This window comes from Rosa rugosa, chromosome 7 (genome assembly GCF_958449725.1).
Source record: "Rosa rugosa chromosome 7, drRosRugo1.1, whole genome shotgun sequence".
In the NCBI taxonomy this organism is placed as follows: domain Eukaryota; kingdom Viridiplantae; phylum Streptophyta; class Magnoliopsida; order Rosales; family Rosaceae; genus Rosa; species Rosa rugosa.
In genome coordinates this window covers 19,528,978-19,544,638 of record NC_084826.1, presented here as the reverse complement: position 1 = coordinate 19,544,638, position 15,661 = coordinate 19,528,978, and the positions used below count along the sequence as shown (strand labels likewise).

Sequence of the window (15,661 nt, the reverse complement as noted above, 5' to 3'; positions counted from 1 at the left end):
ATGCCGAGGACACTGTAGATGACAAGAAAAAGAAGCTCACGAAGAAAAAAGCAAGGGATGAGAGGTCTAATGTTTGTTTGGCTTTTGTTTTCTTGGTTTTCAATGAACTCCCTGCTTATCCTTCTGTTTTTTACATGTAAACAATTTGTGCAGGGAGCGTGAGATAAGGGCTGCTGAGGAAAGATTGTTGGAGAAAGATGTACCTAGGCTAGGACTGATGAGGAATTTGAGAAACTGGTTAGAAGTTCTCCAAATAGCAGTTATATATGTTTGGATAAAATATATGGAATTTGTGCTCTCTATGGCTCTATGGCTGATGTTGAGAAGGCACGCTCTATTGCTAAAAGGTATTTAGCTAGAAAAAACACCTGTTGCCCATTTACTACTATTACAGTCCTATCATATAATTAACTTACCATGAGAGGCCCCTTTGAGTCATAAACTGGAACTCTGCGAACCTCCTATGCCCCCCCCCCCCCCCCCCCGCCAGTTTGTTGAAATACAAAAGACTTGAATCCAGATAACTAATATGCTAAATGTTTATTGATATATCATTAATTAAAGTACCACTACACAATAATGTCTTGGTTGTTTTATGGTGCTTTTAGTTTCTAGGATGTCCAATGTGTATGTGTGTCTGTGTGGGTTCATGCATGTTCATAGGTTAAACTTGTTGCTGGAGTATATTTAAATATGTTGCTGCTCCAGTTGTACCAGTACAAAAAAGGGTAGCTGCTCCGGTTGTAACTGTACATAATAGGTTAGCGTAGCGAAAGTTGCTGCTGGAGTTGGTTCAAAAAACTGGCTGCTCCAGCTGTTGTTGTACAAAAATTGGTTCAACAAGAGTTACAATGATATACACGTTCAGTCATTCTTCTGCTCGCTAGGTTGTGCTTTGCTGCCGTTGATGATGTTGCTGGCTCATGGTCAGCTTGCCTGTCACTTTAAAACGAAGAAAATAGAGTTAGAGGTTAACCTAAGAGCATTAGTGTGGGAGGATGTTTATAATGAGGATCTGTGGATTGTTTATGAAGACCGCATTGACATATTGGAAAGAGCTCTTATAGTTAAGTTAGTTGAACCATCTTGTATTGAAAAGTTAACCGAAAATAACTGTAAGTTAATGAAGAAGAAACTACATCACTCCTAGCTTTTTTGTCAGAATCAGAGCTGAATAAAAATGTGTATGAATGCAATTATGATCATTATTGGCTATGGCCTTTTATTTATTTACTTTTTTTTTTCTAAGATATTTCAAGAAGCAAGACACATAGGAGGTTATCATTTCTCTCGGGATTGATTCGCTTTGCTCTCCATAATCTGCATGAGAACTCTGATTTTGAAGTTGTTTTCGTGAGGTTGCATCTCGTGAATTAGCACAGATCTCATTGTTTTTTGAGCTGCAAACAATACACGGAACATATTTAGCAAAAAAAAAAAAGAATATTTTATCTCGTTACATGGAGCTTTCTAAAACTAAAGGATTTTTAGATGTTTTGATAGGGGAAAAAAGGAAGTAAAAGAAATAGGAAAGAATGATGATGATTGTAAAAGTTTGTGACTGTAAAGCTCCATAGATAATTGAAACTATAGAAGCAAATCCAAATTTCCGACTCATAATATTAAAAACCAAACAAGAATAAAACACGCTCGGAAGGACTCGAACCCACAACCGTGTGATTAGGAGTAAGACGCCTTATCCACTCGGCCACGAGCTTCCTTGCTTGTAGAGCCAAAAAAGAATCAAACTTGGTATTTATTTTCTTTGTTTCCACCATTAATTAATATTAATTAGGATGCGTAACCCAACAAAAGAGCTCTCGCAAAATTGGACTTTTGAGAGGAGAGGAAAGAGACCAAAGTGCAGAGACAGAGAGAGAGAGAGATGGCAATGCCATGGAACATGACTCTCTGGATGGCCGAGATGGTCTGGTTGGCTCTCACCGGCTGGGTCTCCTCTTGCTTGACTGTTGCCGACGAGCTCGCCACCTCTCTCAGAACAGGAGATATCGGCCCTTTCAATGTCGGCTGATATTCCCCGATCACTCCCTTCCCTATGTAAGTTGATTTGATTTCTCTTGGATTTTGTGTTGGGTATTTCATTTGTTATCCACCAAATTGTAAAAGCAATAGGCATGCGAGGCTTATCCGCCAAATTACAGTCCTTGTGTTGGAGCTCAACCTCTAAAACCCTTCATTTCCGATTGTCTAAATTTCAAAAGATTGATAACTTTGCGACGCTTACTAAGCCATCTAAGCCCAACAAAGCCCACTTGAAACCACAACAAGAAGAACCCAGCTCGTTTGGATCGTTGTTCAGTGAAATAACTGGGATTTTAGGGGCTGAAAATGTCACTGCGGATAAAACTCCATCTGGGTTTTTTATTTCCAAGGAAACCCTTCTTGGGGTTGGTGAGGTTGGGGAAGAGAGGACACCTTGCACCGCAACTCTGTGTAGAAATCCCAAGGTTGACGCACTGGAAGAAAAGGAAGATGTAGCTGAAACTGATGTTAGCCCAGTAGTTCATGAGGTTACGAAGATTGTCAGGGCGGAAAATGGTTTGGTTTCGATGGAGGAGCGGTTAGACGAGTTGGGTTTTCAGTTAGATTCAGAGATTGTTGACAAAGTTCTGAAGAGGTGCTTTAAAGTGCCGCATTTGGCTTTAAGGTTCTTTGATTGGGTGAAACTGAAAGAAGGGTTCTGTCACACGACTAAGACTTATAATACCGTGCTGTGTATAGCTGGGGAGGCAAGAGAGTTTGGGCTGGTGGAGAAGTTGGTGGAGGAGATGGAAAGGAACTCGTGTGAGAAAGATGTTAAGACCTGGACCATTCTTATCCAGATGTATGGGAAGGCTAAGTTAGTTGGAAGAGCGTTGTCAGTCTATGAGAAGATGAAGAAATGCGGTTTTGAACCAGACTCGGTGGTTTTCAGAATGATGATACGTTCACTTTGTGCTGCTGGAAAAGCCGACGTGGCAATGGAATTTTACAAGGAAATGGTACAGAAGGACATTGGACTTGATATCAATATGTACAAGCTGTTATTGAATGGCATAGCTAGCTACGGAGATACTGCTGCTGTGGGCTTGGTTTCAGATGACATGATGAGAGTCTCACAGATTCCTGAACATGTGGTTTATGGTTGTGTCCTGAAGTCTTTCTGTATCTCTGGTAGAATCAGAGAAGCTTTGGAATATATTCGTGAGCTCAAGAATAAAGATGTTATGCTTCTCCCTGAATATTTTGAGACTTTGGTGAAAGGACTGTGCAGGGCTGATAGAATTGCAGATGCTTTGGAGATTTTGGATATTATGAAGAAAAGAGATTTTGTTGATGGAAATGTGTATGGGATTATCATCAATGGATACTTGAGAAAAAACGATGTTTCTAGAGCACTTGATCTGTTTCGTAGTATGAAAGAATGTGGATATTTGCCTACTACTTCTACCTACACTGAACTGATGCAGCACCTCTTCAATGAGAATGAGTATCAACAAGGCTGTGAGCTGTACGATGAGATGCTTGAAAGAGGAGTTGAGCCAGATAGTGTGGCCGTTACAGCCATGGTTGCGGGCCACGTCCGCCAAAACCATATATCTGAAGCATGGAAAGTATTTAATGATATGAAGGACAAAGGCATTAAGCCCACTTCAAAGTTGTATTTAGTATTTATCAAGGAGCTTTGTAGAATTTCAAGGACAGATGAGATTCTGAAGGTCTTGGTTCATATGCGGGCATCTGATATGCGCATTAAAGATGACATATTCAATTGGGTTGTACTTCATATGGAGAAAGGGGGAGAGATGGATAGCCTTGAAAAAGTAAAGCAGATGCAAAGTCTTTATAAATTGCAGCCTCATGATGGAGAGGTATCAAGTAGTGATGCATCTAGTGGAGAGAGGACCAATACAGTGTTGGAGTTGCTACCAAAGAAGATGGATCCCTTATTGAATTCTGATGCTTATGATGACAAGGATTTGCAAGAAATTTGTAAAATTCTGTCCTCTTCAACTGACTGGTGCTTAATTCAAGAAGATTTGGAGAAGTCTGCTGTTGATTACACTCCAGGACTCGTTCTGGAAATTTTGAGGAATCACAGTGGGCATGGTTCGGTAGCATTACAGTTTTTCTCATGGGTAGGAAAGCAATCTGGTTATTGCCACACTACTGATACTTACAACATGGCTATCAAAATTGCAGGGCGTGGGAAAGATTTCAAGCACATGAGGAACCTTTTCTATGAAATGAGGAGAAACAGTTTCTCAATAACACAAGATACATGGACAATAATGATAATGCAATATGGTCGAACAGGTCTCACAGAGATTGCTCTTCAGTTTTTCAGAGAGATGAAAAGTAATTGCAACCCAACTGGCAGTACCTATAAGTATTTGATCATATCTCTTTGTGGGAGAAAAGGTCGAAGGGTAGATGAAGCAATTAAAATATTCCAGGAGATGATCCGTGCTGCACATATACCTGACAAAGAGTTGGTTGAAACTTACGTTGGTTGTTTATGTGAAGTTGGTAAGCTGTCAGATGCTAGAAGATGCATAGATTCTCTTTCCAAAGTTGGTTTTACCACCTCTCTTGGTTGTTCCTTGTACATTAGGGCTCTTTGTCGAGCTGGGAAGTTACAAGAAGCTTCTGCATTGATGGATGATATTGGGAAAGAGCGATCCACATTGGATCGGTATACTTATGGGAGCTTCGTTCATGGACTTTTGCGGAGTGGACAAGTAGAAGAAGCACTGGCCAAGGTGGCGTCTATGAAGCAGGCTGGCATGAAGCCAACCGTTCATGTTTATACATCCTTAATAGTTCATTTCTTTAAGGAGAAGCAGATCAAAAGGGCATTAGAAATTTTCAATGAAATGCAACAGGAAGGATGTGAACCGACGGTTGTTACTTATTCCGCGCTTATCCGAGGGTACATGAACATGGAGATGATTGCTGAAGCTTGGAGTGTCTTTCACAACATGAAACTGAAAGGACCATTGCCGGATTTCAAAACTTATTCAATGTTCCTTCATTGTCTTTGTAAGGCAGGGAAATCAGAAGAAGCCATGCATCTTATATCTGAAATGTTGAACAGTGGGATTGTTCCCAGTGTGGTCAATTTTCGAACTGTATTTTACGGACTTAACCGAGAAGGTAAGCAAGATTTGGCTCGCATTGTAATGGAACAGAAGTCATCTTTGATTAGAAAACGTAAGTTCTTAATATCATGAATATTGTGGTTTCTTGGTCTAACTATCTTCATCAATCTATCTTGGTTTATTAGGTTCTTGTATTAGAATGTCAGCTCCTCTATTATCTATTATATACGAACGTCCTTCTGAGCAACCCAACCGGGTCTTCAGTCAAAACCTACTTGTAAATAGAGAACTAGATCAAACTACCGTTCAAACATTTCATTTCTGAAATATACACTACTCACTTTTTTCATTAAAACTTGTACTTTCCAATCATGAATTTAAATTTTGTTTGCACAAGAACCATATCAGTTTCACATGCCCCAGCCTGAAAGTTGCTAGATGATAAGTCTTACTAGTGATACCCATTTGTTAAGTAAAACATAAGAGATCCAGCCTTCACTAATACCAAATTTCTAGGCATACAAACCCACGATTCAATATCTAAGCTATTACTTGAAATTACACGATGATAAGTTGACAACGTAACCGTATAGTCTTCTCCTGAATGCATTTTTCTACAGAGAAAAATGTTATTTGAAACTGATTTTACTTCTTTTAGTCTAATTATTCCTGTTTGTATATGGAACCCCTTTCTTTAAGTCTCTTGCATACTATTGCATATGCTACAAGACCAATCCGGCAATCCCCATCATATATTTAAATTGTTCGTCTCATCAGCTTCCTGGTAAAACAACCAACTACTATTACAATTGAATAATCAAAGTTGGCAAGCAATTAGGCACATAGTTTGCTACTAGTCAAAAGAGAATGCTCGATCGGAGATATTTCCACGTGCATAAGCCAAAGTGCCAAGTCCACCACAGTCAATGTACTCAAGATTCCACCAAACAGTTTAAAGGCAAGTCAATCATTGCATATACTCAAACAAATTGAGTAGTCTTAATCTCAGACCCCGCTGCCCCGAAAAGGTACTGCAGTGATCTTGAATAGGAATCCTAGAGCGATAGACGCTTCCTTTCAATCATATCAAGGAAGAGTGCTTCTTTTATCACCACCCAGTACTGAAATATAAACACAAATGGGTAAAAATATGGAGCTACCTATACCCAGAGAGGTGAAGAAGATATGGGACGTGTGGAATCTGCGGGGCTGTATTCTCTTAAGTCTCTCACTGCAACTTTCTCTGCTCTTGGCATCATTTCGGAAAAAATGCAGAAGCAAATTGCTACGAGGACTCATCTGGTCTGCGTATTTGCTCGCCGACTGGATTGCTGCTGTTGCAATAGGGATAATCACCAAATCCCAAGTTGACATTTGCGACTCGAAGGGCAACAAAGACCTTTTGGCATTCTGGGCTTCCTTTCTTCTACTCCATCTTGGCGGCCCTGATACCATTACCTCTTTTGCTCTTGAGGACAACGAGTTCTGGGTTAGGCACTTGGTTGGACTAATTGTTCAAGTTCTTGCAGCTGCTTATTGTTTCTACCTGACACTTGTTGATAACAAGTTCTGGGTTCCGACGGTGCTAGTCTTTGTTGTTGGAACAATCAAGTTTGGGGAGAGAACTTGTGCTCTGTATCTTGCAAGTGTAGACCATTTTGGGGAGACTGTATTGCCAAAGCCGGTCGCTGGACCTGACTATGAAGAAACTGTACAAATCCACACTTCAATGAGGTCAGTTGAAGTCCTTACAACACAAGTAGTGGTGCCAATCAAGCCATATATTGGGGATGCACATAAAGAATCTTTAAATGACATGCAATTGCTGCAAGAAGCGTATTACCTCTTTGAGAGCTTCAAAAGACTCATTGTTGGCTTCCTTCTCAGCTCCAAAGACCGAGAACTGAGTCGAGCTTTCTTCCTTAAAAGAACCTATACTAGCGCTTTTCAGTTGATAGAGTACGAGCTCAGCTTCATGTATGAGGTTCTTCACACCAAGGTTATTGTGGTGCGTTGCAAAATTGGGTACACCCTCCGCTTAGTAAGCTTCTGTGCAACCATTGTTGCCTTGGTGTTCTTCTTTTCAGTTGAAAAGAAAGAGTTTGCTAAGTTTGACATTGATCTTACTTATGCTTTGTTTAGTGGAGCCATTTTCCTGGACATCATATCTGTCTTTACGCTAATCTTCTCTGACTGGACCCTCATTGCCTTCAACAACACTAACATTTGGAGCAGATTTATTGCTGCTGTAATAATGAAAGGAGGAAGGTGGTCTGGATCGGTATCCCAATACAATATGATAAAGAATTGCCTGGATGAGCGTCCAGAATGTGTCTTTACTCTTGCCGGTTATCTGGGTGTTGGGGGAATTCTGGGCAGAATCAAAATTGTCTACTATTCGTCCTCGGAAGCAGTCACTGAAGAGCTCAAGTACTTTATCTTCAAGCAGCTGAGGTTAAAATCTTTGAAAGCAAACAACAGAAGGGATGGAATGGAGGCATGTTCACAAAGAGGTGACTGGGCTCTGCTGCTGAATTCAAACTATCAGGACCTCAAATGGAGCATTGGGGATTATCAATATGCGGAAAGTGTTCTTCTCTGGCACATTGCAACAGAACTCTACTATGCCGAAAGTGGAACCAAGCAATGTCCTCATAGTTATGGTAAACAAGCAACACAAAGGGCATGTGATAGTGACGATCAACTAACACTTTGCGATGCTTGTGAAAGTAACGCTTGGCGTAGTATTTGCAAACTTCTTTCAGATTATCTGTTTTATCTTCTGGTGATGCAGCATCCAATGATGGCCCCAGTTTTGGGGAATTGGCATATAGTGTTCCAGGACACTTGTGCAGAGGCCAAGAGATTCTTTCGCAAGCATTCAGTGAAAGATCATACGAATGCCTGTGAAGAGATTACTGGTGTGAAAGCCAAATACAGATCGGCGACTATGAAGGGAAGTAAAAGCAAATCTGTGCTGTTTGATGCATGTATGCTTGCAGAACAGCTTAAGGAGTCGAAGGCAAAACAGCTTAAGGAGTCGAAGGCAGAACAGCTTAAGGAGTCGAAGGCAGAACAGCTTAAGGAGTCGAAGGCAGACCCATGGGAGCTAATGAGCCGGGTGTGGGTGGAATTATTGTCCTATGCTTCCATTAAATGTAGACCGATTGTACATGCTCAGCAACCAAGTAGGGGTGGAGAACTGATCACTTTCACTTGGCTACTGATGAATCACCTGGGCTTGGGAACACAATTCTACGAGCTCGAAAACCAAGCTGGAACAAAATGGGTGGCAGATAAGTAAACAGAACTAGGAAGTTAAAGGATGTGGAGGTGAAATTCACGTCTTTGCTTTTGTTCTTGTTCCTTTTTTTTTTTGGGTAGGGGTCCTAGGGGATTGATGGATGCATGAAGCACATCTTTGTAGTTGTTACAGTCTTTTGCTTGAGATTTCCATTTGTTTTTCTTTGAATATGTGAAATTTAATTAAAATAAATTCTGTATTAAGTTATTACAGAAAAAAATTCTCTACTTTGTCGTCCAAGCAACTATGAGTTCTACAAAAATAAATTAAACCTATTTTATGAGTTGAAAGTGCTTCTGATTGCAATTTTAGAGATCAAAAACTTTTCTGGATCTGACCACAAAAAACTCTAATGAAAAAGCTCAGGTAGAACATATTGAAAATACAATGAGACAGTGAATTGAAGTTGCTTAGCAATACAATCAAAACTAAAACTAAGCAAAAATGACTGGTCATCACCCTAATAAAAGAGCTCAAGTAGAACTCGTTGAAAATATAATGATACAAAGTCGACTGAAATTGCCTAGCAAAACAATCAAAACTGGAACTTTGCATAAGCACCATATACCCATCGCTGTGATGTTTTATCTCAAAAGTCCTCAACGCTTTTAATAACGGATGTCTTCTAGAGTTTTATCTGATGTGAGACTAATCTCTCTTTCTCACACATGGTTTTAAAAACTGGTGACTAGTCTACAAGGATAGAATATTCGACTGAGAAATCTTTCTTTCTAGATCAAGAACTAGCTTGTCATATAGGCCAAAAAGTTAAAAAGACTCGATAATATTGACCAGAAAACAAAAAAGAAATTGTAATACAAATCATAAAGACTTGAGAGCTTAGAATTAACCTCGTGAAGTTGCAGAGAAAGAGCATTGTGGGTTGCATTGCAGGAGACTCTGACTATATGAAAGTCTTCACTCTTCATAAGGCTGTTGCATGCCAGAGTATCTTAACAACATTAGGAAAACATCTCTGCAAACAAATCCTTTGTAGATCAGCAACTCTTTGAGACCTTGTTTCTCTTCATTTGGTTATTCAACTCCTTGTTGCTTTGTTATCCCCCACAACCACCCATGTCCAGAAAAACCCTTGTCACTACTTCATTTAAGACACTTTATGTGTCTCTGGATCTTCTTTCGTACTTGAAATCTAAGCAGGTCACACCATTCCAGATTTTCAATGACGTTATCATGCCAGATTTTGAAGACCATACATCCAACGGAAACCACAGCACCAATAGTGATGAAATGAAAATGATACTTCAAGAAATCCAGAATGATCTCATTTCCATCAGTGGGGCCTGTGGGGGATTGCAGAAATGGGAAGATGATGTTAAATGTGCTATCAAAGAATTAGCTCTCCAAAGCTTAGATGATGCCTTCAAAGAAAGAACAGAGGCACTGAAAAATTCCAACAGTAACACATTTTCTTCGGAACAAGCTTAATAGGACTCATAACATTGTGTCCAGGCTAAAGGAATTTGTTTATTCACCTTCAGTCAAGTTAAATTCTGAAACCTTACAACTTTCAAATACCCCTACGCTGGTGAGGAACTACGAGGTTTGAGCATTGAGGACATCGAGGCAATCTACGATGGTCTAGATGACACGCTGAAGCGATGCTTCCTCTTTTTCTCAGTATTTCCTGAAGATGCTGTCATAAAGAAGAATGTTTTAATCCATTTTTGGGTTGGGAGGAGTTCACAGATACTTTGAGCAAAGAAGGCAAAACTGCTAAGGAGACCGGGAATGAATTCTTTAAATTGTTTATGGAGAAAAGCCTTATCCAGCCTGTCTACGAAAAGCGCAGGCTAAGTGCAGACAGCTGCAGCATGCAGCCTAAAACTCGTGAAGCTGTGATCAAGCTTGCAAAGAAAACCAGATTCTTCACAAATGGAAATTCAACGAAAGATTTCTCTTCCTCTAAGAGGACATGCCTGGTAAGAACTGTAGAAGGATCTAATATACGCGAATTGCCTTTTCCATTCAAGTCAAGAAAATGTCCAAAGTCTGATCAATGTCAGCGAGCCTAATCTTTATTTTAGACCAAACTGGTTCTCCAAGATGGAAAACATCAAAGTTTTGCAGCTCGGGAGATGGCAAAGCTCAGCAAAGCATCTCACTGAAGTAGAGGACAGTGAATTCCTAAAAGGCTTGAAGAATATGAGTCATCTCTGGTACTTGAGCCTCCAAGGAGTCTCTAGAATCACAGAGCTTCCTGCTTCAATTTGCAAAGCCCGCAATCTAAGAATCCTGAACCTGAATGGATGTTGTGATTTGGAAAAACTCCTAAGTTGGATATGTATGAGTGTTACCTACTAAGTTGCATGCCCATGGGACTTGCTTCACTCTCACAACTTCAAGTCCTTAAAGGGTTTGTCATTAGTAAATCAAGGTCTGGAGGCCATGACTGTAAGCTAGATGACTTGACAAAATTGGAAAATCCAAGGAAGCTGAGTATCCACATAGACAGAGAGCAAGCTGAAACAGCTGAAAGAGAGCTGAATTCTTTGGCGAAGTTCAATAACCTCCGGTCACTATCCATATTATGGTCACAAATATATGGCAAGACTGCAACTCGAACTCTCCAGAGGACATTCACCGAGAAGGTGCAGAGGACACTCACCAAGAAGCTGACCAGAATGAAAAAAGTAACAAAACTGCTTTCAATAGCTCCGTTAACGGTTCCATCAGTTACTCCAGATTCTCCATTCACTGTTCTTTTGGAGAAACTTGACCTCTATTACTTCCCTCAAATCTAATATGCCAAATTGGTTGAAGCCAAATCTACTTCAGAACCTAAAGAAGCTCTATATCAAAGGAGGAAGCCTATCAAATTTTTGTCACAGAGGCATGGAGTGTCAATGGACGACTGTCCAAATGGGGCATCTAAAGTTGTTGGATGAACTGCAGATGGATTGGGGAAAACTGCAAGGCTTGTTTCCGAACTTGAGTTACTTGGAGATATTCAAATGTCCCAAACTTAGTTTCGACCAATGTGATGAGAATGGAGTGCGGAAAAGGGAAGACTCAGAACAAGGAGAAGCATCGAGTAGTAATACTCAGTAGATTTCATATTCCATATCTGTCATATCCTTGTCTTATTTGTTTCTGCTAGTGAAATTCTATAACCATTTTTTTTTTTTTTATTTAAGAATCAAATTTGAAGGTTACAACTTTAAGCAACTAGATAAACATATATTAGTATCATCAATCCAGTATTTCGCATTTGCTGAATCCTTGTCTTACATGTTTCTGTCTTAGTGAGATTTCACGACAAGTTCAAGTTTTCTGAGGACTCAAGGTTTTAACTTTTTGCTATTTCATAACTAATTAATCGCTTAGAAACCAAACAAATCTATAATCCACCAACAAATAGGAAGAGATTTCAGCACAGAAACGTCAGAAAGCTGAGCAAGAAGAAGAAGAATAAAAAATAATAATAAATAAATAAAGGAAGAAACTTACCTCCTCTGCTCACTGCTGTTTGCTTTGGGACTGGGATTGAGGTGTTGTTTGCGTGCAATCGAAATCAAGATTTCGCTTTTGACTAGAAATAAAACAGTGAAAGCACATTTCTTTTTTTTCTTTTTTTTTCTTTTTTTTTTTTGAGTAAAAAAGCACATTTCTTTGATCAATGCTATTTGGATGGGCTGCCAGTAGGAGTCTTATTTGGGAACCTCAAGGCTGGGGTTTCTCTTGCTTGGGCCTTGGATAAAAGGGTTCCGGGCCGGGTTTTCTATTCTACTCGGCTATTCCTCGAGAAGGTGCACGGCAAAATAATGTATTATACTTAGGGCTGTCACTCGGTCGGTTTGAATCGGTTATAGGTATTACCAACTTCAAAACCAAAGCTTTCGGTCTCAAAATTGAGTTACCAATTACCAACCAAAATTTTCGGTTTTTAATCATATCTACCAAATTCGGTATTTCGGTTTTCAGAATTACTAACTTTAGAACAACTAATTATTTGTAATAAAAATTAGAATGAACAAAACTAGATTCTTCAATTTTATAGTCGTAAACTTTGTATTCATCTCCTAATTATAGCTTTCTTTTGTATATATGATATCAAGTTTTAGCCATTTTCAATAAAACTAGGTTATTTAACCATCTTTGACTAGGTTACTTAAAATAGTAAAAATACATGTAGTATATGTAGTAATGTTCATACTATTATGAAATTTTGTATGTTTATTTCTTAATGTACATGTATGTGTATTGAAAACTATAGTATATAAAGCTAATATTTAGATAATCGGTAGATTCGGTATTTACCAAAACCAAATCAACTTTTTCGGTAATTTTTTATTTCGGTTTTATTTGTCTCGGTTACCAAAAAGTCGGTTTATCAAACTTAAAACATCGTTTGGTATTCGGTCGGTTTGGTAATTACCAAACCAAGTGGCAGCCCTAATTATACTCTATCTTAGTTGTTTGTTTGATTATCCTTTTTAATTTCTTTAAGTATTCGGATTGAACCTTAGATATACATAAATATATACACACAGCATATATGCATAAATGATACATGAGAGAATCATATAGTAAGTTTTAGTAACTTGACATGAGCAGCGGAAACAAATTATTTTAGATTTTTAGTAATCTTCTGTAGTTAAATTAACATATTGTTTCATGCGACAACTGACTAAGGACCCAACAAACTGCCACAACTTTATGATGTTCCTGCTTGTTGTAGCAAAGAAATCAAGAGAATACAAGACTTAATTGGAAATAACTTACAATATGAAAGGAAGGTCTATACTTTATGGTCACATACATGGATTAATCTAACAAAGTTCAATGATTTAAGCACAAACCTAAAGCTTCATTGGAGCTTGTTTCCATTAACTATTGAGATTATGACACGGGAAAAAATTGACTAAATAAGTGGCTTGACATGATTTGACACTTTAAATATGTTATAGGGACACTGGTGGTATGTCATGGCATGTCAAAACATGTCGAACATTGTCAACATATTTTTTTATTGAATATTGCTCACAATTGGTAACATGAGTTTTAGGAGCTTCTCCAAGAGACGGACCTAAAAAATTGTGATACTTTTTTTCTATTATTATTTACAATTTTTTATGTTTTCCAACTTTGAAAATCATATAAGAAAATCAGGTCAAATTTTTGAGTTTCATAGACGTTAGTTCTAACATTGCTTAAAAATCATGATTTACGGTGATAAAATAAAAAAAAATCAATTTTAACAAAAAAGCTGTGTGCCATAGTCCACAGTTTTAGGTTAAAAATTTTGGTCTCCAATAAAAATATATATATAGAGGCCGGTTCTGAAGCGGACGTCCGCACTTCGCTAAAGTGCGGACGTCGATGCAGCAGGGGGCTTCCAGGCGGCGGCGGCGGCGGCGCGGGGCTGGCCGGAGGGAGGCCGGAGGCGTCCCAGACCTCTTCTGGGCGGCGTTCGAGGTCGGAGAAGGTCGGGCTTGCCGGTTTCTGGGCAGCCACCTCACCTGCAGTTGCAGGTTCTGTGCAGCACAGCAGAACCGTCGCCGGCGACTCCACCGGACCGCAGACCCCTCCGCACGACCCCCAGCGTCCCTCCGGCAAGCCACGCCGCGCCGTCGCCGCTCGATTGAGGCCGGAGGAGCGACGTCCGCACTTTTTCTGGGTTGCGGACGTCCTCTTCAGAACATTTTCGTGTATATATATATATATATTAGAAAGTTTCCGGAGTACAACATCTTTGATGTGATTAGTCTCGCTTGCATAAACATCATGAACCAATAAGAATCTCCTTCAATCTTCTAGAAATTATATGTAATATATTGTATGCACAATCCACTGATCTAATATGGTATATGATCTCACATAATCTCCTCAATTGGAAGGGCAACAAAGATCTTTTGGCATTCTGGGCTTCCTTTCTTCTACTCCATCTTGGCGGCCCTGATACCATTACCTCTTTTGCTCTTGAGGACAATGAGTTCTGGCTCAGGCACTTGGTTGGACTCGTTGTTCAAGTTCTTGCAGCTGCTTATTGTTTCTACCTGACGCTTGTTCAAAACAAGTTCTTGGTTCCGACTGTACTAATGCTTGTTGTTGGAACAATCAAGTTTGAGAGAGAACTTGTGCTCTGTATCTTGCAAGTCTAAACCATTTTGGGGAGACTGTATTGCCCAAGCCGGTTGCTGGACCTGACTATGAAGAAATTGTTGTAATCCACACTTCAATGAGGTCAGTTGAAGTCCCTAGCTACAACACAAGTAGTGGTGCCAATCAGGCCAAATATGGGAATGCATATAAAGATCCCAAGTTTACAGTTGAGGGAAATCTAGAAGAATCTTTAAATGACATGCAATTGCTGCAAGAAGTGTATTACCTCTTTGAGAGCTTCAAAGGACTCATTGTTGGCTTCCTTCTTGGCTCCAAAGACCGAGAACTGAGTCGAGATTTCTTCCTTAAAAGAACCTATACTAGAGCTTTTCAGTTGATAGAGTACGAGCTCAGCTTCATGTATGAGGTTCTTCACACCAAGGTGGTTGTGGTGCGTCACAAAATTGGGTACACCCTCCGCTTAGTAAGCTTTGAGGAACATGTCTTTTTAATGCCTGGATCGATCATCTCATCCAGACTCTCATAGTCATGAATCCGCAATGAAGCCCATTTCACTAGTGATTGCTCTTCCCTTGGTCTTGAACTACGTAATAAACAAAGGCAGAATGTTCAGAATCAAGAAGATCCTTGGTTTAAGACTATTGCTTGTCGATCAGTGGCCTCAAAATAGCAAGCCCGCAGTCACAGATACGAGGAACAAAATCTTCATCAAGTAAGATATTGCCACTCTTCAAGTTGCTATGAGCAACTAGAGACGACAACGTCTATTGCGTGCAAAATGCCATTTGCAGAGAGTCAATAAAATCTAAAAGAGTAAGCAAAATATGAACTTGTCCGACAACAATATAGAGTGCTTACTCCAAAGCTTGAGCAACACCAAGAGCAATTTGGAGACGGAGGAGGCTTGTGTGCATCGCTGTGAAGTGGCTCATCAAGGGATAAATTTCTGACATATTCATACACAAGAAGATTTTGTCCATGCTCCACACAATATATAGCCAACAAGTGGTACAATGTTTGGGTGCTTCAAACGCGAAACAGTCCAAACTACGTCCAGGAATTGTTCTTCTTCATGGAAAGAGAGTCCAGACATCTTGATGTTATTTACAGCCAAAATCTAAAACAAAGGAATTGCAGTCAAACATTTCTCATAAGATTTAAAATAATT

General features: G+C 39.5%; 3 protein-coding genes across 3 annotated transcripts; all 3 read left to right on the top strand.

Moving 5' to 3' along the window:
* Positions 1 to 1,806: 1,806 nt before the first annotated feature.
* On the top strand, positions 1,807 to 2,032 carry LOC133721678 (uncharacterized). Its single transcript, XM_062148358.1, has one exon. The coding sequence runs from the start codon at positions 1,886 to 1,888 to the stop codon at positions 2,030 to 2,032; it is 147 nt and encodes a 48-aa protein (XP_062004342.1). The 5' UTR covers positions 1,807 to 1,885.
* Positions 2,033 to 2,135: 103 nt separating this feature from the next.
* Positions 2,136 to 5,296, top strand: LOC133721677 (putative pentatricopeptide repeat-containing protein At5g06400, mitochondrial). The gene has a single exon (XM_062148357.1). It carries the CDS (start codon positions 2,136 to 2,138, stop codon positions 5,232 to 5,234), a length of 3,099 nt encoding a protein of 1,032 aa, XP_062004341.1. The 3' UTR covers positions 5,235 to 5,296.
* Positions 5,297 to 6,240: 944 nt separating this feature from the next.
* LOC133722988 (uncharacterized) lies at positions 6,241 to 8,406 on the top strand. Its single transcript, XM_062149825.1, has one exon. It carries the CDS (start codon positions 6,241 to 6,243, stop codon positions 8,404 to 8,406), a length of 2,166 nt encoding a protein of 721 aa, XP_062005809.1.
* Positions 8,407 to 15,661: the final 7,255 nt, after the last annotated feature.